The sequence below is a fragment of the Bombyx mori genome, chromosome 10 (genome assembly GCF_030269925.1).
Source record: "Bombyx mori chromosome 10, ASM3026992v2".
Classification (NCBI taxonomy): Eukaryota; Metazoa; Arthropoda; class Insecta; order Lepidoptera; family Bombycidae; genus Bombyx; species Bombyx mori.
The window spans coordinates 10,539,441-10,560,919 of record NC_085116.1 but is presented as its reverse complement, the minus strand read 5'-3'; the positions used below and the strand labels follow the sequence as shown (position 1 = coordinate 10,560,919).

The 21,479-nt window shown below is 38.7% G+C and overlaps 1 protein-coding gene across 4 annotated transcripts in view; it reads left to right on the top strand.

The window, feature by feature from the left end:
• Positions 1–21,479, top strand: part of LOC101735590 (BMP-binding endothelial regulator protein) — a 76,173-nt gene that overhangs the window by 49,365 nt on the left and 5,329 nt on the right. For all 4 annotated transcript variants that reach the window (XR_009974078.1, XR_009974080.1, XR_009974079.1 and 1 more), the window contains 3 exons: positions 15,110–15,380; positions 20,440–20,649; positions 21,128–21,375. Coding sequence is in view for 1 of the 4 variants with exons in the window: in XM_062670669.1 (XP_062526653.1) it covers positions 15,110–15,380; positions 20,440–20,649; positions 21,128–21,375 (729 nt within the window). In the remaining 3 variants the exon portion in view is untranslated. The remainder of the gene's footprint in view (positions 1–15,109; positions 15,381–20,439; positions 20,650–21,127; positions 21,376–21,479) is intronic.

Below are 21,479 nucleotides of genomic sequence, written 5' to 3'. Positions count from 1 at the left end.
GTGAGTTCCACCTGATGTGTTTACAATTTAGGTCGCCCGCCAGAATGACAGAGCTCCCCATACCGAGCAGCGCCTCGATATCACTGCTTAGAACGATCTTATCCGGTGGAAGATAAACGGACGCGATAACGATCGGCGCGTGTCCCGTCAGCGAGATTCGGCACACTGATGCTTCGATATTAGCGAGCGCGGGAGGATCGAGCGGGACGCAATGCAGGGCTCTTCTATAGTAAATGACGGTACCACCACCACGGGCAGAGAGCCTGTCGTTCCTGACCATGTTATAGTTCGCGATTTTAGGGTCACGGCGCGCGGGCTTAAGTAGGGTCTCCTGCACTAAAAAGATATCAATTTGGTGGTCACGCAAAAAGTCAGAAACCTGATCACGTTGATTTGCGAGACCGTAAGCGTTAAAAAAATCCTATCGTTACGGATAGGGGCTTTATTCTACTTATATACGCCATTGATTACCGGCGGAGTGAGGGGAGGACGTACGTATTTAATGACGCGTATACGTCGGCGTATTCCTGCACAACGGCGATAAAGTGTTGTGCAGTGGAGGCAGCGCGAATGGCGTCGCCCAAAGCGTTAACGCGCTCAAAGTTGATCGACTGAAAGAAGTCGATCGCTAAAGCGAGATTGTCGGACGCGGTCGGAGGGCAAGTCGCGGGAGAGGGACGAGTCGCGGGGGCGGGACGAATCGCGGAGGAGGGAGTTGTAGCCGTGTTCGTGTACGGCAGCGGTTTTGCCCAGGCCGAGACACTGGGCACCGCCGCCGGAACGAACGCTGGCTTAGCCTGCGACGCAGAGGGTGCCGAGGCTTTGATGTCTGGGCCGGAAGCTCGGAGGCGGTTTTGGCGGGCGACGCGGCGATTTATTTTAGGGGCTCGGGGGCAACCACGGTAATTCGCGGGGTGACCCTGTGTTCGACACAGGACGCAGCTAGGCGGTTCCGTCGCGGTTTTTTGGTCGCGAGCGCAGAGGGCCGTGGCGTGATCGCCCAAACACTTAACACATCGGGGGCGCGCGTGACAGTTACGGGAAGAGTGCCCGTACAATTGACAGTTATGGCACTGGCTAGGAGTGCCTTTTTTATGGGGGGCTTCGACAGCGATACCAGAGAGCCTACAGACGGTCTGTGTGTTAAAGATTTTCTTACCCTCGGGGGTAGGCTGGAGAGCGACTAGAACCATATTATATGGCTCCCTACCGCGACCGGTGTGCATACGGTGCACAGAATTCACTGGTAGGCCTTGTTCTAACAGGTCGGCTTTTACGAGCTCTACATCTAACTCTTTAGGGATTCCGCGTATAACAACGCGGAGTTCGCGCTCCTCCTGGAGCGTATACGTATGGAAACTTATACGCTCCTTACGGAGGTAAGAAGAGAGGGCCCTATGGTCGTCGGGTGTTTGAACCTTAATTTGAATGCCGTTCGCGAGGTTACGGGCATTCGTGAAATTTATATTTTTGGCCTTAAGGGCCAGGCAAACTCGATCCCAAGCTGCCTTCTCCTGAAGGATAACCGGGGGAGGGGTCTGGGTTTTATTTTGTGCCACCGGACGCGGCGACGGAGTGGCACGGGCTGGGGGCGCAACGGGAGTCTGAGGGCGGGGGCGCGACGCGTTCACGGCTTTGCTAATTTTAGCGGCCGCGGGAGCTCGAGACTCCGCGGCACGCTTCTTACCCTTCTGTACCAGGGTGAATCCATCCGTCGATGAGGCGGGGGCGAGGTCGACCTCCATGTCCGAGTCAGAGTCGGAGCACGAGGAGGCGGGTGCAGGCGACCTACGAGCAAGTGTAGGTGTTTTAGAGGGCGCGACGGAGGCCGCGGATGATCGCTCAGCTGAAACGATGGTCACGGCGGACGACGCAGCAGCTTTTCTCGCCAGTATAGGCGACACGGGAGCGGCAGGCACGACAGAGGCTGCGGTGCTCAATGCAGAAGCTCTGCACGCAGGTACAGGCGACGCAGGAGCAGCGAGCGCGGCGGAGTCCTCGAGAGGGCTCGCAGTGTGATTGGCTTTGAAGGCCAAAAACTCCGAGGCGAGCTGTGGGTGGCGAAGTCGGAGGAATTCCGCGAATACAGCGTCCATGATCGCTGAGTACCCAGGTGGGGCGGCCCCGGGTCTTGAAAACACTCGCCTTGCGGCGAGGCCCCAACTTCTCGGACCTGAGCGGTTCTATTGAACACAGGTGGCAATGCGGCGCGATTACTACAGGACAAAGAAAAAGCACAACAAAACAGAAATTACGAAAAGAAACAAAACAAATAAATACTTGCAGGAAACCACTTTGTCGGCAGATGTACCACGAACACAGAAACAACAAAAGGAAACAAAACAAATAAAAACTTCCAGAAAGAGCACTTAGTCGGCAGATGTACCACGAACACAGGCCGCGCGAACAATGGCCGGGCTAACAAAAGCCGGGCGAACAAAGACCGGGCGATCGAGTGGACGATGAGCACGTCCGCACGTGACGGGTGCCTCTATCGGAATGTGGCCTTAATTGTTTGTATCACTGGTATGTATAGTAAAACTAACTGATTATACTTAAACGCATTTTATTAGTCGAATTTCACAGTATCGGAACAATTCTCTTTATAAATTGAATAATATTGTCGCTTTATGACGTAAATAAAGATTGATAGGACAATAGTTGATGCTTATAGCAGCCTGTTCTAAATTCAGAACCCTTCATTAACGCAATCTCGTTCCGAAATTTTCCGAAGGTGTCACCGATAAGTGACGCAAACGTCAGGAAGTGCGGGGATTTGACGCGTATTATCAAGGAAACAGGAAACAATGTGAATGACAACCAAAAATTATTTGTCTCATCCTCTTGTGTCAAATTTAGTATCCAAATTCAAGAAATGTTACATACTTTTTATATATATTTTTATTCCATTGACCGGTTAACGAGTCCAAGGGTCTCTCCTCCTCCTCCTTGCGTCGATAATCCTCAATGCTGAGGGTCGTGGCCTCTCCTAATAACTTTCTCCTGGATTATACTGCGCCACTCCTACCTATTCTCTCTCGGTTGTGTGGATAGCTACGTGGACTGGAGTGTCGAGAAGGGTCACTTAGTGTTAAATAGTTACCGGAGATGTGAACATCGCCACCACACACTAGACACTAGGTTTAAGTCTCAATTATATATTATAATGACATCCTGTCCTTCAAATAGGCAATGCTAGGTACTTTATGGTAAGATAGGCAGGATGGTGATACTTACCAATGCAGGCTAGAGGCACCACCAGTAATATAGCCCTTTTATTTTTGCCTTGTACAGTATTATTCCTTCAATAAATAAGTAGGTCTTTTGTGAACATGTGTTAAGTATATCTCATTAGAAAAAAATGTAATTTCCTGCAGGATTCGAACACCGGTATAGTCGCATTGCTGGATACGAATATACTGGGCATCTTATCTGTTACGCCACGACAGCCTTAGATGCAACCGAACAATAAAAGTTATGTCACAATAATCATGAATGGTTAATATTTTGTTGCCTTATGTATTTGCTTAACTAAAAGTGAACGATATCTTAATTCAACCTTGTATACTTTTATGTATGGTTGAAGTTTACATGAAAAGCTAAACTAATATTTTGACGTACTTCATTATATTCTTTACAAATTTCATTTTTGTATGTTTGTGTTTTTAAAGTTATTGAAACCCCTAAATATTGTTTCTGTTGCTTTCAATATAAAAGGCTGCGCTCGGCAATCACGCCCTTATAAAAAAAACATTAAAATTACCTATTCTAAAATAAAAACATAAGATTTATTATGAATTACATTAGACAAAGACTGACCCAAATCTTTTGACCCTTTTGACATCGGACCAAAATCCATACTAGATAGATTTTCAAGAGGATTTTCTGAGCTACAAATTCGACAATTTAAATGCTTAGGAAAGAACCGCCGCGCCGTGATCTAATGCATCATCGATTTTTTACTCTACCTAGTCGTTGGTAGCCTTACGAACTATTCCGACTGCGCACGGATGGGTTTGTGTGCTCACGGGGCTCAACATGTGAGAATTTCTAACACTAGTCCTAGCCCGAGCAGTGATTCGCTGAATCTACCACCGGATCGGAATTTTGATCCACTGAGAAGATCCGACGAGAAACCTAGTGGGTTATGACTATGGGCTAGATTGCACGTCCAACTAATTCTTCATCGCATTCTACAAGGTGGACGAGAACCGCAACCGGTGCTAAGGCGAAAACCTAAAAGCACCGGGAGTGGATCAGGAGGATCCGATAGGACATGCTTAGTACGACGGAGGCTTGGTATTGCCCCGTCGCCTAAGTTGGGTATGTAGCGGCCCCGATAAGAGTTATCGTAGGTAAGGGTTATCGTGTCGAGCTACTTTTTCGAAGATGCGTTCTGACGCTGCCTTCAGATACTCACGTATCGATTCTATCTGGAGATTGTCGTGATGATCTACATTCTTCTGATACCAGGGTGCTCCGACGGCTATCCTGCAGAAACGGTATTAAATGACCCGGAGAAATGACCAATGAGATACAGTCACACTTTTGTGAAAAATCTATCGTAAATTTCATGAAATTTTTACTGTTAGAAATTACCAATAGTACCGGTCTGTCTATCCTACATTTTGATACGGTTTTAGTGCTAGTTAGGTGTATTAGTAGCCGGCAGAGCTTAGATTCGTCTCATTTTAATTCTGTCAAGACCGATAAGTTGATAGGTCTCAAAGCAACTGCCTATCGTTAAGGACTATTCAAACGTCCATTGCATTTCTGTCTCGAATCAATCATGCGCTCTGACTTGAAAGGTTAGGATAACTGTTATTTCAATGCAATTTAGATCTATCATACTGTGACTGTGACTATTAACTATTTGCATATTGAAATTAAAAATAATAACAGTCGTATGTATGTATTTATTTTAACAGGTAAAACAATGGAACCATTATTTTAGAAGTTAGTTTGTGAAATATACGCCAATATAATCTACTAGCGATTCACCGTAGCTTCATACGGATATTAAGGATATTGTGATAAAAGTAGAATATACCTTGTGTTATTATAAGTTATAAGTATGAAAGTATATATGAAAGTAGTCCCGGTAATTAACAAATGAAAGATCGGACGGTTAGCGTGGTGTGGTCATGTGATGCGTAGAGAGAAGATGCATGTGACTATATGTATGGAAATGGTAGTGCAAGGTTGAGGGGGAAGAGGTCGATCGAAGAAAACATGGATGGAATATTTGAATGACGACATGAGAGAGAGAGGAGTGAGTGTTGAGATGACGGCTATAGAAGAGAATGGAATAGAAAAATTAGCTGTACCGACTCCGCTAGTGGGATAAGGTGGTGAAAAAAAGAAGATAAGCTTTTTGACATTTAATTTTTAACATTAAATGTCATGCGTTAATGTGCCTAACATTTAAAAGTGTTAAAATAAACTTAAAAATCTATTGAAACATGTCTAATTAAATTTTAATTCACTCATCATGAGGTCTATTTTTTAATTTCTCTTCTTTTTTTTTTTAAAACACCGAAATACCTGTACAGTGTTTTCTGGTGAGAAGCATATGTAATTGTATTAAATTTCGTACTTCTTTTCTTGAATATGATGACCTTATTTAAAAAATTTGGAAATATTGTTTCTAAAAATCCTTCCACAGTATCTATATTTACAATATACCTAAAAGGTATCAACCGCTAAACTTTAAAGCTTATAGACCCGGCGATTTAGGCTATACGTTAATTATTTCAAGTCAGTCAGGACAAGTAATTAACTACATGTACGTATAGATAAAATTAATATTTGTGTGTTTGTTTGCTCTTGACCTATGAGCTCGCACTTTACTCGATTGTAATGAAAATTGTATAGTTATTGTTGTACTCAGGGAATGTTTTTGTCTTACGTACTTTTGATACACAATAGTTAGTGATAGTGGATAATTGCAAGGCCCAAATGTGAAACTATTCACGATAATATTGTAAAATGTTGTATTCAAAGTGATCTAGCTGTATAGACGCACAGGATGTCAAGCGCATTTTTTAATAGGTTGTTTGCATAATCAAATCTATTTAGCCAAGACGTGTCTTCGCAGTCGTCCATTTAAGAATAGTGGTCTGTATTAAAATTTTCTAGTTGTTAAAAATAATAATACACTGGCGATTTGAATTATTCAGTCCAGAGTATTCCTAGATGCAGACGATTATTTCAAATGTCCGTGAACATATTCTTAGAAGCTCATTAGTATGTGTAATATCTTCCTAATTAGAATAATATCTAGTTCTAGGACGAGTAATATATTTCCATAATAAAAATATTCATTATTAGAATTACGAAGGTTGTGATAACGGATCAACAGAGCCAAACTTATGTTATTAGTTTTTCTAGTTTGTGCATTACGTGTTAACAAACAACGGACTAGTCGACAGATTTAAAGTTATTATAAAACGTCTTAGCATAAATATTTCTCAGTTTGAGGATGATTTCAAAGAGCTTGGTGTGAAATTTGTGAGCAATGAAATACGATAAACAGAGGGCGACCTCGCGTCATGTTATCGACACCGAGTTGAAAATCAAGAAACAATCGAGTTACATGATTAATTATTGTTTGGATTTTAAGAAAAACAATGGTCACGGTATTGTAAGTTATTTTTTAAAACATAATGTCGCTGAAGTACATAAGTCAAATCGTTTGGTACACGAGGCCTTTGAAGTTAAGAAATATTTAGCCACTTCAATCCAGAGGGTCGTTAGTACATACACCAATACCCTGAAAGTAGGGAATGAGAAGGAAACCTTAAGACTTAAAAACTACAAGAACTCAAGAAAAAATCTCAAAAGTTTCTTTTGTACGCAACGAAACATAGACATTAAAATTCTTCATAAATTACTAGACGATGAACACGAAAATTGTGGAGTAAAAGGTGGCTTTTTAGACTTGAAGTACTTTTCCACTTTAGTTAAGCAATTTTGTGTATTTGGCGGATTTAATTGAGTACACGATTAATTGTTTCATTGTTCGTGAAAATATTCTAGGTAGTTAGAATACGACGACAATGAATACTTCTGGCCGGCACCCTCTTTGTTCTTAGAAGGGATCTGCGGACGATAAGCCCAACACCGCCTTGACACCGCCGGACAAATGATTTTCAGCGTCTTCTGGGAATCAGAGCAGATATTTGGGAACGTGGTGCTCTGTTATAACACTCGGAGAGAGTTTCTGCTCGTTCTTTGGAGACTGAATCCATTTTTATAATACTATAGTCCAAGGACGACAAAACGGCGAGGTTCTATTTTTTTTTTTCGAAGCCGTAACGATATTTTTACATTTACTCACTAATTTAAATCGAAATACAAAAATAGCACATTCTAGAATTCTGCGATTCAATCCCGCGTACTGACTGCAGTATTCATAGATTCTGGATGGTAATAAATTTCGTTTACTAGCGAACCAGCTTCCCAACCAGCGCGGCGACTGGTTGAACGGTTGCGAAATTAACTTTTTAAGTAATAAAATACTTCATTCTGGTTATTTTCTTGTATTGCTTTTTCGTTTCGTTCGTTAAAACTATTAACGTTTTGTTTATTTTCTATTGCTCATTATTCAGTACACAGTTTATGTTCGTAAATAGAACACTCGATGTGTATTTTTAGTTTCAATCCTCGTGCAAAATGCACCCGGCAACACCAGCGTTGGGCGTATGTGCTTCACCGCGCCCCCGCATCTTACTCCACAGTTCAGAGCACCTGAGCATTTTAACTATCTAAAATATGTAATCTTTTCTGAGTGAATGATAAGGCGAAATAATCTGAATCGAAATGTAAAACAAACTGTTTAAATAAATTAAGTACCTAAATACTCAAGAGTGGATAAAATTCTACTAGAAAAACACAAAACCATTATTATGTACATATATTTACGTAATGAATCATTAGAAACAAGATTATCATAAAATGTGTGCTTCGTACTGATTATAGCTTAGTTCACCGGTGAAATGTGTGTTTTTCATAGAGCGTAGGTTCGATACTGTGCTCAACTTATTCGTTTTCAACTATTTTGATCTGCAGAAATGGAGATATGTAGTTCAAAACAAAATATGCCTTTATTTGCACTTCGTATTTTTCACGAGTCTTGATTGTAGAAATTCAACTGTAAGTTATTAGACTGTGATTGGGAGTGCGGACAAATTAGAATGCTGAGCTCTGTTTGGTGTTAAAACGTTTGATAAGTTTACAGATTTGTGCAAATATTGGCCGCCAATATTGATAATGTCTGGCAGTTTACCTGCTAATAAGTTGCTTGACTCCTTTGATTGTTAAATATTCGTTGTTAGATAATCGTTTCCTTATCTCATATTAGTTACTGCGAGGTGCTGACCCACTCTGTGCTAAATAATTGGACTAAACTTTAAATTATGGTACATGTGAAAAATACTGGTCTAAATACTTAGATGTCATGATCCATACGATGCTAACAGGCTACTGTCATAGATAGCATGACGTAACTACTCATCTTCAAATAAAATATCGAAATTTTAATTAATCGTATGGAAATAACTGTAAATAACAAAAGTAAAACATATCGGTTTTTTTTTCAAATTTCTAAACTCTAGCGTTTAAATGTTAAACTAAACTGGATAAGTTATATTATGGGGAATGAGCCAGTTCTTCGTTATGAATGAAATGATTGTATCATGACATCATGATCGTTTTTGGTTACCGAGTATACAAATAACGTTAGTGCTAAACCATCATTGTTAAGTGACAAACGAGCACACACAAAAAATTAAATACACATTTAATATTTTGTAATTCTCGATATTGGAGAGACATTGGGTAGGAATGGTGGGGTCCTTGATACTAGGGCTGTTTTTACTGTCGCTGCAGGCTGACGAGGCAGATCAGCATTCGACTCACCTAGTGGAGAGCTGTCAGCGTCGCACAAGTGCTTCAGCGATGCTGACGACACAGCCAAGCACCTGAACTAATCTGAGCTTAGATAAATTACAAATTTGTTTTGACTGGCTCTTAACCCGATTTTGATATTTGTGTTCCCGATATATCAGTGCTGTTGCAAACGCCATGATTTTTGCGGAACGTAATCTGTGTCTAGCTTTATATAGGTCTCGGTGTTAACCGAAATTGGGATAAAAATGAATACATAAACAATTTGAATGGATATGGCAAATAAAAACACAGAATAAACAGGATTTCCTTAAATTATGATAATTCATTGACAAAAAGAGCGCACAATTTTAGATGAAATTTATCGTTTGTAGATATTCGATTAGCGCTATGTGAAAATAAAATAACCATAAAAGATATTTAGATCGTTTCTCAAGTAGTACTTCTACTTAGAGAACTGGTTAATCATGGTACGAATTTTAATGGCGAATTGAAATAATAATAATTGCCACCATGAAACAACGTAGGATTATATCTTAGTAAATAAACATGTAACAAATATGTATATGTTAGGTGGATGTTTGTGAGAAGAACATAAGTATAAGCGTATAACACGGCTAAAGTATGAAGCATAAAAAAGTACAGAATCTAAAAAACGGGTTTCACTTAATAAGAAATTTAAACATGCTAAACTAGGAGTTGGAAAAGCTGCTTTACTATTTATTACCTCAAATGCCTCAAAAATGTTAAAAATATGTAACTTACAAAAATGAGAATAAACACAAAATAGTTGAAGCAAAACCTTTGTAATGAAAATTAAACGTTCTTCGTTGTTTTTAAAGTTTAATTTTGTGTAGCATCAGTCATTAATTCTGGGTGAATTAGTTTCGTTGATATAGAGGTCCATTGAAATAAATGAACTCCGGTAATCTAAATCTACTACACCTACCGCAGCAACTTGGACTTAGATGCGTGTGAAAATTTCTAGCTAATTGGGCGTCATAAAATCGGTGAAGATCCCATCCAAAGAACCCCATACATACAAACCGACATACATACCAATCTAATAAAAGTGCGTTAGGTACATACCTTTATTAAGAGACTAACTTTAAAATAATTTCACCCACATAAAGGGTTCTTTGGATTCGGATTCAATAAAAAAAATACCATATAAAACTGGCAACAACACCTACAAGAATATTTGTACGGATTGAAAAAATACAAGCTATCCAAACATTGTTCTACACTCAACTATACGAGTACTTGGTAACTTATTGAAAACAAATTACGTAGCTCTAACGGACTTAAATGTCTCTACAGAATGTCAATTTTCATATAAAGCGCATTATTCAGGGTGGTCCTACAATAGGCGACTGGTATAAAATGCTATGACATCCTCATTATAAATGCTAATACCAAAGTAAGCATTGTCGTATAGGGTTGTGATAAAGTTTTTTTTAAAATTCTAGATGAGTACAAATACTCTTTAGAAACATAGTTGTACTAACCAGTCCCAAGCCTGGGACCGCTCTTGAAGGGCACTCGTTAGACTACAGGACGAGGACGAAGGACTACTGAAATCAAAAGACTTCGATAAAATGAAGCTTAACAAAATCGAGTTATATAGATTCAATACCAATTTCGAATACTGTTATCAGATGAAAAAAACATTCAAATATTAAATTATTATTATAATGACGTTGTTAACTTTATAAACCCATTTCATCTGAAAGGTAGTCGCTTTTTTCATCAAAAAATATTAAAGCATGTTTCATTTTTGCCCTGTGAACAAATATGTGGATTTTGTGAAATTTAATGAATGACTAAATATATCTTCTCAGTTGGTTTCTTATTCTTGAGGACTCTTCTGTCGTCTATTCTTAGTCTTCTCACTCTTTCTCTCCACGTATCATTTGCCTGGTGGGGAGCCTCGTTGATCGGCATTTTCAGCTGCTGAGTAACCTGATTAGACCACCGCTTTGGACTTCGGCCACAAGACCTTTTTCCCTCAATTTTCCCGGTAACGATACCACTACGAATCTTTCCAAGCTATCAAGTTTTGTGGAGGCTTTGTGACCGAAATATTACAAGAACACGAAGACGTATAGAGGTGGCTACGAACAAATTATCATAAAAGAAAAAACAAAAGATTTTGTATTTCGTTGGCAACCCTTGTATAGGAAAGCCATTAGCATTTCCCTCGAGGGCCACGTGTCCATGCAAATGTGTTTTAGAACAAAGAACCGTTAAAGAACGCATTAAGTAATTACGAGAGCCGTATGTGAACTTGTTATCATTACAAACATTTGAATTCTCATTATGAATAATATTAATGCATTTATTTGCACGACGCAACGCGACCGCGTACGAGAAAATCTTCGTTACGACCTACGTTATTGACTATCGAGCGATAACTTACGAGAATATCTCCGAGTTTAACTGAACTTGTTTTTAAATGTAAATAAATAAAGTTCGCAATGAACATAATGCGCATGATTAAAATTTTGAATATTTTGTTACTTAAGAGGAGCAGATGAGGTGGCGCCCACCTGATACTGATTGAGCCATATTGTCTTATTACAAACGCTGTCCTAAGCTTTTCCGGTAGGATAGAGCTAGCCTAAAGAAAAAGTCTGGTGTACTCGCATTGAGCGATGCGATTATGCCGTGTTATTAAATCACGTAAACAGCTTCAATAAAAACGTACTTAAAACATGAGCGGACATGCCTTTCACAATGTAGGAATAACATCATGTTATCTATCTATATAGGTATTATATAAAAATGAATTGCTGTTCGTTAGTCTCGCTAAAACTCGAGAACGGCTGGATCGATTTGGCTAATTTTGATCTTGACTTATTTTTGGAAGTCCATAGAAGGTTTAAAAGGTAGATTAATATGAAAATGCTGGAAATTAAATAAAAATAACAATGTTGTTTTTCCTTTGACGTGTCGGACGGATTCCTTTTGTTTGTTTTAAGTTTATTTTATACAAAAGTTTAGGTCTTTTATTTATCGATTGAGGCACTACGAAGTCTGCCGCGTCAGCTAGTAAAAACTAAATTTCCATTAAAGATAATGTGCGTAATTTTATAGTTTGAAGGAAGGGTCAGCTGTTATGCTATACAATTGAGATTTAGACCTCATGTCTCGGGATGGGTGGTGGCATTTACGTTGTGGTGTTAATATGCTTCCGGTAAACACATAGCAACAAGGTTGGCCATGAGCTTGTTTACCCAATTATTTAATAAATAAAAATCACAGATATTTTTTCTATCAATAATATTATAATACAATAATACTAATGATAATCGTAATTTTCTGTTTATGTTCGTATATTTGGAAAAGAGCAAGCTCTTCTTAGCTTCTTTGTAATTCTTTATAGTGGGGAAGCTGCATCCTGTGTCGGTGGAACGTTATTGATGGTTTAAAAATATCTGTGAATTATTTGTTTTAAAAAACATTTTGTTTTCATCAACACGTTGATTTGTCATGATAAATCAAGTTACTTTAAGCCCGTCATTTTTATGCGGAAACATTAATGAAATATCTTTTTTTGATGAATAATGAAACTAAATCTACATCATACATCCAAATTCTATGAACCACTCTTGAAATTCGTATAAAGGGATGTTAAATCTTCTTCCGACATTAATGTATCATGTGCAATACCTAATACAAACAGCAGATGACTCATTATCATTACTTTTAGATTGAATAAAATTAACTCACTTATGTTATTAAAAACAAAACAGTTTATATTACGTCGATAAAGACTTTAATTATTATAAACGACAATATTTTGTATTGAAATCCGCTGTTATCGCGACTCTTAAAACAGTTAAATTGTTTTAGTTGAGATTTTTATTGCATTTAATAATCATGCGCGCTTAAACTCTTTTAACAATGTAAAGCCACAAATATGTCTAGTACCTTTACAATGACTGTTTCGATTCGTTTTTTGATAGTGAGTCATAAAATACAATATTACAATGTTAATTGATAAATAAAGTATCTAGATTGAGTTGGTAGTAAAAAAGTGTAATTAAATTTTTAAAAAAAACCAGATCGTTATGATATCAAGCAAACAAGCTCTAAAATCTTCTGCTCTTGGACAATGGACTTTTTTGCAATGGAATAAGGTATATTCTATTGCTTACACAAGAACGCATTATAGCATCACGTCAGAGAAGTACACACACTTACAGTTTGAAAATTTGGCTATATTCTATTAGGCTTCCGTAGTAGGTAGATGCAGTCGGATAAAAGTTAACCAATCGTGCAAGACGTATATATCGCACGTGTGATTTTAAAACGACTAGTGCGTTTGTAAAATCGCAACACATGCTGGATCACCGAAATATGAACATGATAATCTCGATATTTTTTAAATATTTCAAGAAATAGAACATCAGGAAAATGCACGTTTAAATAAATAAATAAAAAGCATATCATCACTGCACCGACGGGGGCGTTACCCGCAATCCTTCGGAAAACAAAAAATTAGTTCCAATTTAAATTAATTCTTTATTTGTATTTTACTATGTTTCCAGTAATTTTATTTCTACTTCACATTTTATATATTTATTATGATTATTTTTGCCGTATCCACCTTTTGCAATATAGGTTATATTGATTACATTGATTTTAATTTGCTGGAAGAGAACTCTGATGTATGAGTTAAGATCGTCGTATCTTTTATTATTTTTGTATTTCAAATTGTACCTTTTCTGATATGTTTTTATGTGTATAGATGTTTTATATGTACATATGTATCACTGATGCTTGCTTACACATGCCGGTTCAGTAAAAAATGAAAGAAATAGAAGTTTTGAATTGAAATCAGTCAATTGCGTTCTATAATATTTTTAACTAACCCTATTTAGTCTATCATCATCTTCATTTAATCGGTTTAATTGGTTGTTTAATTAATTACATTCTTGAACGCAGCCTAAGTACTTATAGAAATGTAAACGTTGCTAAATTGATATAACATTGGACGAAAGTTAATGTAACAATAACACACTACTCGATCGTGACATGACGAAAGGTGTAAAACTTTCGAAACATTGCAAATTGTAAATGGTCAATAATGAATCCAAGATTAAAACGTAAATTTAGTAGATGCCAAAACTGAAGATTTACTGAAAAACTGTGGATTACTATTAAGGAAACTGCAGAAGCGATAGTGGTGCTCGAGGTTGCAGTGATTTATACAGTCTAATAGCTAAATTATTAGCATATTCTCTCATATCCAATGAAAATCACATTGTTATTTTTGTTTAAAAAAATTCAAGAGTATAGTGGCATAACATATTCATCTTGGGCTTACTAAACTAAGCTTACACGTGTAAACGACAAAACAAACAAAAATAATTTGAAAATTTACTTAATTACCATTAGTAATACATATAATGAACGTAACATTATTTTTCTTATATTTAGAGTTCGATGAACTATTTTACGTTAGCTTGTAATATAAGATATCGCTGGTTCCGGCCGAATCAGTTTACTATCTAGAGCTCTCATTAACAACGACCTCCCTGAACCAAAGGTTGATCAGTCAGTTTCTTGAGTTCTTTTAAGTCTCTACGGAACAAAATCCTGTTTGGGCGACGAAAATTAATTTACCAACTGCCACTAGCGGTAGTTATTTATGATTTTGACCTGAATTAGAATGAGATGTCTGCGATTTTTTACTGTCGTAGATGCGCTCACGATCTACCTCATATTTAGCGCTATACCAGACACTTCATCGCAAATGTCTCCAACTACCTTGAGGCATGACGGCGTAGTCTCAATTGTATTTTATACCGCCTAACCCAGAATTCAGATGGGAATTAATGATTTCTTCGCGGTTAAGTGCGGTATGTAAAATGCGGTAAAAAGTCAGCATAGCGTCGTTCTTGACTTACTTCTTTCCAAGCCAGTATAGAATTGGTGATAGGGCTTCTTGTGAGTCCACGCGGGTAGCTACCACCGCCCTGCCTATTTCTGCCGTGAAGCAGTAATGCGTTTCGGTTTGAAGGGTAGGGCAGCCGTTGTAACTATACTGAGACCTTAGAACTTATATCTCAAGGTGGGTGGCGCATTTATGTTGTAAATGTCTATGGGCTCCAGTAACCACTTAACACCAGCTTGGGCTGCGAGCTCGACCACCCATCTAAGCAATAAAAAAATGTGATTTTTTTGTTTTTTTTAGAACGGTTTCGTGGACTGTCGGAGTGGAGCTGAAGAGTGTGGGCAGATGGATGACTGCGCGGTCGTTATGCCTCGCGAGGGTTGCTGCACTAAATGCAAAGGGTGCTGGTATAATGGTACCGAGCACGCGTCACACACCGAGTGGAACGATGATGGGAAAGTGTTCAGATGCGAAGCCGGCGTCATCACGATATCCCGGCCGGAATGTTACGCGCCTTGTGATCGACCGAAGCAACAGAGGCACACTCATAACAATTGCCCTGTCTGTGATGGTAAGTAGCTATTTACAATGTATAATGTAAATTTATAATTTTATACCGTCTATCAACATCTATACTGATATATAAATCTACAGTGGTTTTTACGGATGTTCCGTTATAACTACTGAACCATGCATTCCGATTGACTTGAAACTTGGTATCCATGTAGAAAATACATGTACTTAATGGATAGGCTAATATTTATATGAGTGTCGGACTCCCTATACCAGTGGCGGGGGCGTTAATGATGAGAATCTTTGTGGGGGTGAGAAATAATAATGTTAATTTTAAATGCCCAACGAAGCGGACGGCTGGCTACAGCTAGTAGTGATATAAAAATGCAACATCGTAAACTCTTCGTTCCGAGAAAGAGAGAAATTAAAATTTGTAGACACAAGAGCTTACGTTTCAATGCCTGAGTCACGAGGGCTTTGTTGAAAGAATGTAATTGTCGGCGGGCCTGGCGTAGCGGTGTCTCGCGGTGCGCCCACCCAGACGCGCGTGCCGCAAAAAACAACAACGACGAACCCCTCAAGAAAACAAACACACACCGCCCGCTCCATGCGAACTTAATAAAACCATGACCGGTAATTTACCTCTACTTCAAAACCTTAACAAGTTTATCGAATTCCATAACAAATAATAGTAATTATTACGTGATGAATCAAAAATGTAGCTTTTGTATGTTGCCGCCGCATTCCAAACTATCGTTTTATTGGCCATGTTTATATTTTATTATAATAATTACCAGTCGACGCTGAGCGGTTCGAGATCAAGCGATCAGGTGCATCTATCTAGCTATCCTGAGAGTATCAATAAAGCACGATTAACAAAAACCTGCTATGATAAAACTCTTGCTTGGATAATTAATTATGTTACTATCGTTCATTTTATTCGCCGATGCTTCACGATTCACCCACACGCAAAATAATTGATAGTTGAAAAAAATATTGAATCAAACCTTATTTGGTGGCACGTTCAGGATAATCTACTTAAACCACAATCATATAATAAATGATTTCGCACGAACCCATATAGGTATAAAACAACTATTATCAAACACCGAACCAGTAGTCGTCCAATCATTTATCCATTATTATTAGTAACATATCGCATGTGAAGGTTGAACAGGTACAATATTTTTACATTTACACGTGTATACTTAGTATGTACAATGTGCTAGGTACACATGGGTGGCGCCAAAGAGTAATTAAACCATTCCTTGCTCAACAAATAAAAGTATTGAAGTTTACAATCCATAAAATACTTGACGAACCGCGAACCAACTCATTGCATTTTGATTGTCGGAAATATACTTCGGTTAATCAAAAGAATGAAAGCAAATAAACAAAATTTGTTTATTTGCGTTGTTTGTGCAGAAAATTCCCTGTAATTGGCTTTCTTAGACCACCCGCTGTTTTGATTCCGCTGAGGGGAGTGGATTACGATTTCTTTGAATAACGCTTCGTAGAGATAAAGAAATTGACAACGTAATGAGTCCTTATTATACGTTCGCGGGCGCTCATTAAAATTATGTATTTTGGTGGTCGTAGTCTCCCGCGGCGTTGCGTCTCTATTATTGACCATAAATCAAAAAGTTAACAACCTACTTAAAAGGTTCGGTTGGGTAGGTTTTTGTGCGGCGGTCAAAGCTGCCGACGTCGACGCGGCTACGGGAACGCAGAGGTGAATCCTCTGTTTGTTTGTTTTACGATCCCAACTTAATGCACTCCGCATTAGGTCTTTTTTTATTTGTTACCTAATCAACAAGCTATCCTTTTATTGTTCCTAAGTGAAAAATGATAAATAATCACAGTCATAACAATTACTGGTCTGAGTTTTTTCTTTCTTTGGTTGTTTTAATGAAAACAATGTGAGATTCTGCCTTTATTGGATGACATGGCTAATCAATATGTAAATGCCCGGTGTATTATGTAATAGTTATTGCAAAAAAATTTATTATAATAGAGAAAAACCCGCTCTCATCAAAATTCACGGGGTGTTTAGAGAACCGCCCGTTATGTATGCCTACGACGACGTCCTGAGAAATTGAAATAATTAGCTTGTGATGTACGCGATACACGTGCCTCGAATTTGCGCCGAGTTAGACGGACATTGTAGTTATCAAAATTTGAAAACAATTAAATAAGATTTACTTCGAATATTCTTTATTTTCTGTACAAACTACGCAGTCCCATATTTTTTTTATTTTACATTGTTTTTATTGAAATATTGAATAGCATAGGGTTAAGAAATTCTATAGCGTAAGTACAGAAGCCCATTGAAATTTTCTCCAGCATTCGTCAATTACTACATACGTTAATTACGTACCTACGTATTGTCGTAACGATTTCTCAAGCGAATGGATGTTTAACGAAACAGCACTTAAAATAAACTGTTAGTTGCAGATAGCAATCTTTGGATTATGATTATTCTGTGACAAACACATCGCTCATTCGAGTAGGAACGACTCGGACATGCGTTGAATACGTAATTGTATGCCCACATAAGGACAGCCTAGTTTGTGTAGTCGTCTAGTTTTACGACAGACACTTGCCTGTTTTCATTGTCACAATTATGTGCGGCGATGCGGCGGTCCCCATCAACCATTGCGTGTGGAATCAAAGTGCCCGTTGAATGAAACATTCAATTCTAAAACACGGACAATTGAATAAGCACTTCGCATTCACACGTTGAATGCTTCGTTATATTATTGATGCAATGAAATAAAGCCTGAGTGATACTTGAGTTCAAATTATCATTAAAACGTGAAGAACAAAATTTTATTTATGCAATATAATGTATATATTTATATATAAATGTAATAATTTGGTTTTACTGATGGTAGAACCTCTTGTGAGTCCCCACGGGTAGGTACCACCGACCTGCCTATTCCTGCCGTGAAGCAGTAACGCGTTTCGGTTTGAAGGGTGGGGCAGCCGTTGTACCTATACTGAGACCTTAGAACTCATGTCTCAAGGTGGGTGGCGGCAATTACGTTGTAGATGTCTATGGACTCCGGTAACCACTTAACCTCTGGTGGACTGTGAGCTCGTCCACCCAACTAGGCAATAAATAAAATACATATTTCAGTAATATTAAACTATTAAACCGCATATTTTATTAGCATGAGAAATATCTACAGAATTGAGGGAGTGCTTTATCTGAGAAATCGTTTGAGGTGATCCTATCATCTCGTTTTTACGGTGGCATTGCCCATCACCGGAGTAGAGTTCATCCACACTCTCTAGAATCACTGCGTCCATCCACAGTGCGTATCATACGTCTTTGGTATGAGCTCCCCTCTACGGTGTTTTCTGAGTGCTATGACATGTCCTTCTTCAAACGAGGTTTGCGGAGAGTACTTAACAGTAGGCAGTGGCTTGGTTCTGCCCTCAGCATTGCTGACGTCCACGGGCGACGTTAACCACTTAAGATCAGGTGGGGCGTATGCTCATCTGCCTACAAACGCAATTAATAAGAAACTAGTTTATACAATAAATTTTCCTAATAGTGGTAGAACCTAATATTGATAATATAAAATTGATAACATTGTATGTATAGGTACATTCAACAATTTCTCCGATTATTTGAACCGTTGATCTAATCTTGTTAGCGAGGGAACTAATTCGATGTTTGTCATGGTATAATCTATCGGTTCCCTGCAGGTGGTCTTGCTCGCTGTGTGCGGCCCTCTATAGGACCATTCATTAACCCTCTGATTGATTCATCGTTTCTCTTCACTAATTTATGGTGTTTGCGCTTTGTCGTCCCGCCCGAGATTGTGAGCCCATTAACAAACAATGGATCGCATTTTATTTTGCGAGTCGACTTAATTTCAGATGCTTCTGGTTCTAAGATTAAGAAGAAGTATTCGAGATAATTCGAATGTTTTTAAAGATCGTTTTTCATTCTGTATAGAAGAAAATGTTGATTTTTAGATTTCAGCGGGCTTCATTATAGATTGGGAACTGTGTACCTATAGGACAATATTTTTGGGGTGCGTTATTTATTTAGAAATTACGCATATACTAACGACAAAAATAACTGTCACAAAAATGGGGATGTTGAAATGGTCGCAGCGAGCAGCTCTCATGAAGAAGCCAGAAATTAACATGTCCGGGGAGTTTTCAAAGTTGCGAAACTTAGCGATATAATCGGTATTTTTTTTAGGTTTTCGCGAGTCCTGGACATAATTAAAGCTACTTTTACGGTTGAATTTTGCGTTTATTATCTTCAATTATTTCTGAAGTTTCGAATACGTCACGAACGACTTAAGTAATACTTAAGTGATATTCGTTGTCATTTTTGCTACAGATAATCTTCCTACGAGTATAACCTTATTCTATATTATATCCTTCTATAACCTACAACACGGTTCCACTTTAACACGAAAAGAAAAATTCCGCAAAATCCTCTAATTACACGGTACTTGTACAACACGATAGCGAGATTTTGGTTTAAAATTATTTAGAAAATTACATTATGCACTATGAACACACAATATATGGGTATACCCAAAATTTCACTTCTTATTTTTTATGTATAATAGGTAAAAAATACACACAGACATAGTTGAGATGCTTAATTCAGAAAAATTACTCTTCTTTTTGTACTGTCTTCTAGTCTCATATAACACATTTTGCGCAACACGGAACTTTATAGGAACGTACCTATCTACTGTGTGAGTGTGAGAGGCTATTTCAGCGTAACCTTGATTAGTAGGTGAGCTCACGAGGCTCAAACCGGAGTGATGCTAACACTAGCCCTAGCAAGAGCAGTGCTTCGCAGAATCTACCACCGGATCGGAAACGCGACCCACTGAGAAGATCCGGCGAGAAACTCCGTGGGCTGCGTGGGTTAATTCGCTCGTCGAGCCCTTCGTCGCAAGCGACGGTTTCGATGAGGACGGTGACCGGTGAAGGTTACCTGTACTGTGATAATGACAATGGCAAATGCGAGCTTAAAGTATAAAATTAGTTCTAGTTACAATTTGCGATAAGATTGCTGAAAACCAAAATAATAGGCCTGGTAAAACTTGCAATGAAATGTCTTTTAATGTTCTTTTCAGAGTGCGTGATTAATGGTCAGCGTGTTTGGGAAGGTCGGGATGTTCGTATTCCGGAGGAGCCGTGTCTGTCGTGTCGGTGTCTGCACGGATCTCTCTCTTGTGTGAAGCGTGCTTGTCCTGTTCTTCCTTGTGCCCGCTCTCAACAGCATATGCCTCTAGGCGAATGCTGTCCGCGGTGCTTACACCCTAATTCTGATAAACTATTACCAAGTAAGTTAATAAAATTTATTATTTTGTTTTAATTGCTTATATTATATTATTTATTCGTTGGAATCCAATATTTAGAATTCGGAGTTGTTCATATTATCTTATGAATAAGCTGAGTTATTCGATTTAGATTGAGATATTGTCTGCTGCGAAGTATTCCCATTTGAAGGGACACCTAATACAATACAATGAAAACTTGGACGTTCGTTCTTGACGTGGATGGTAGTATTTATGTTGTATTTATTATCAATAAGCTCCGGTAACCACCTAACACCGGGTGCGTCATGAACTCGTCCGCACTTCTAAAACAAAGAAGGCAGGTAGGCAGCAGCTTGGCTCTGCCCCTGGCATTGCTGAAGTCCATGGGCGACGGTAACCACTCACCATCAGGGGGGCCATGCGCTCATCCGCCTGCAAGGCCAATAAAATAAAAAAAGGTAAATAAATTAGATACCTAATATTTTGAAATTAACTTTTTCAGATCCCGGTAATGTACCTTGGAAGCCGTGCATTATAGGCAAAGAATTCCACGCACACCTCCGCCCGTTCCGGGTCGATCCGTGTACCGACTGCACGTGTATGAATGGTACGGCTGTTTGCTCACGGCACACGTGTCCCGTGCTGACGTGCGCGAAAGCCTTACCGCCCGCGCCGGGAAAGTGCTGTCCGGAATGCCCGCAGATCGAAGAGGCTAAAACCGCTTGCGTTATCGGCGGGAAAATTTACCAGGTTCGAAACCGTATTGAAACCTTTTGATTATTATTCAGAACTTGAATTGTCTTTGTTGACGATTGGTCAATGGCCCTAAGCTGACTGTAGTATGGGATAACGGA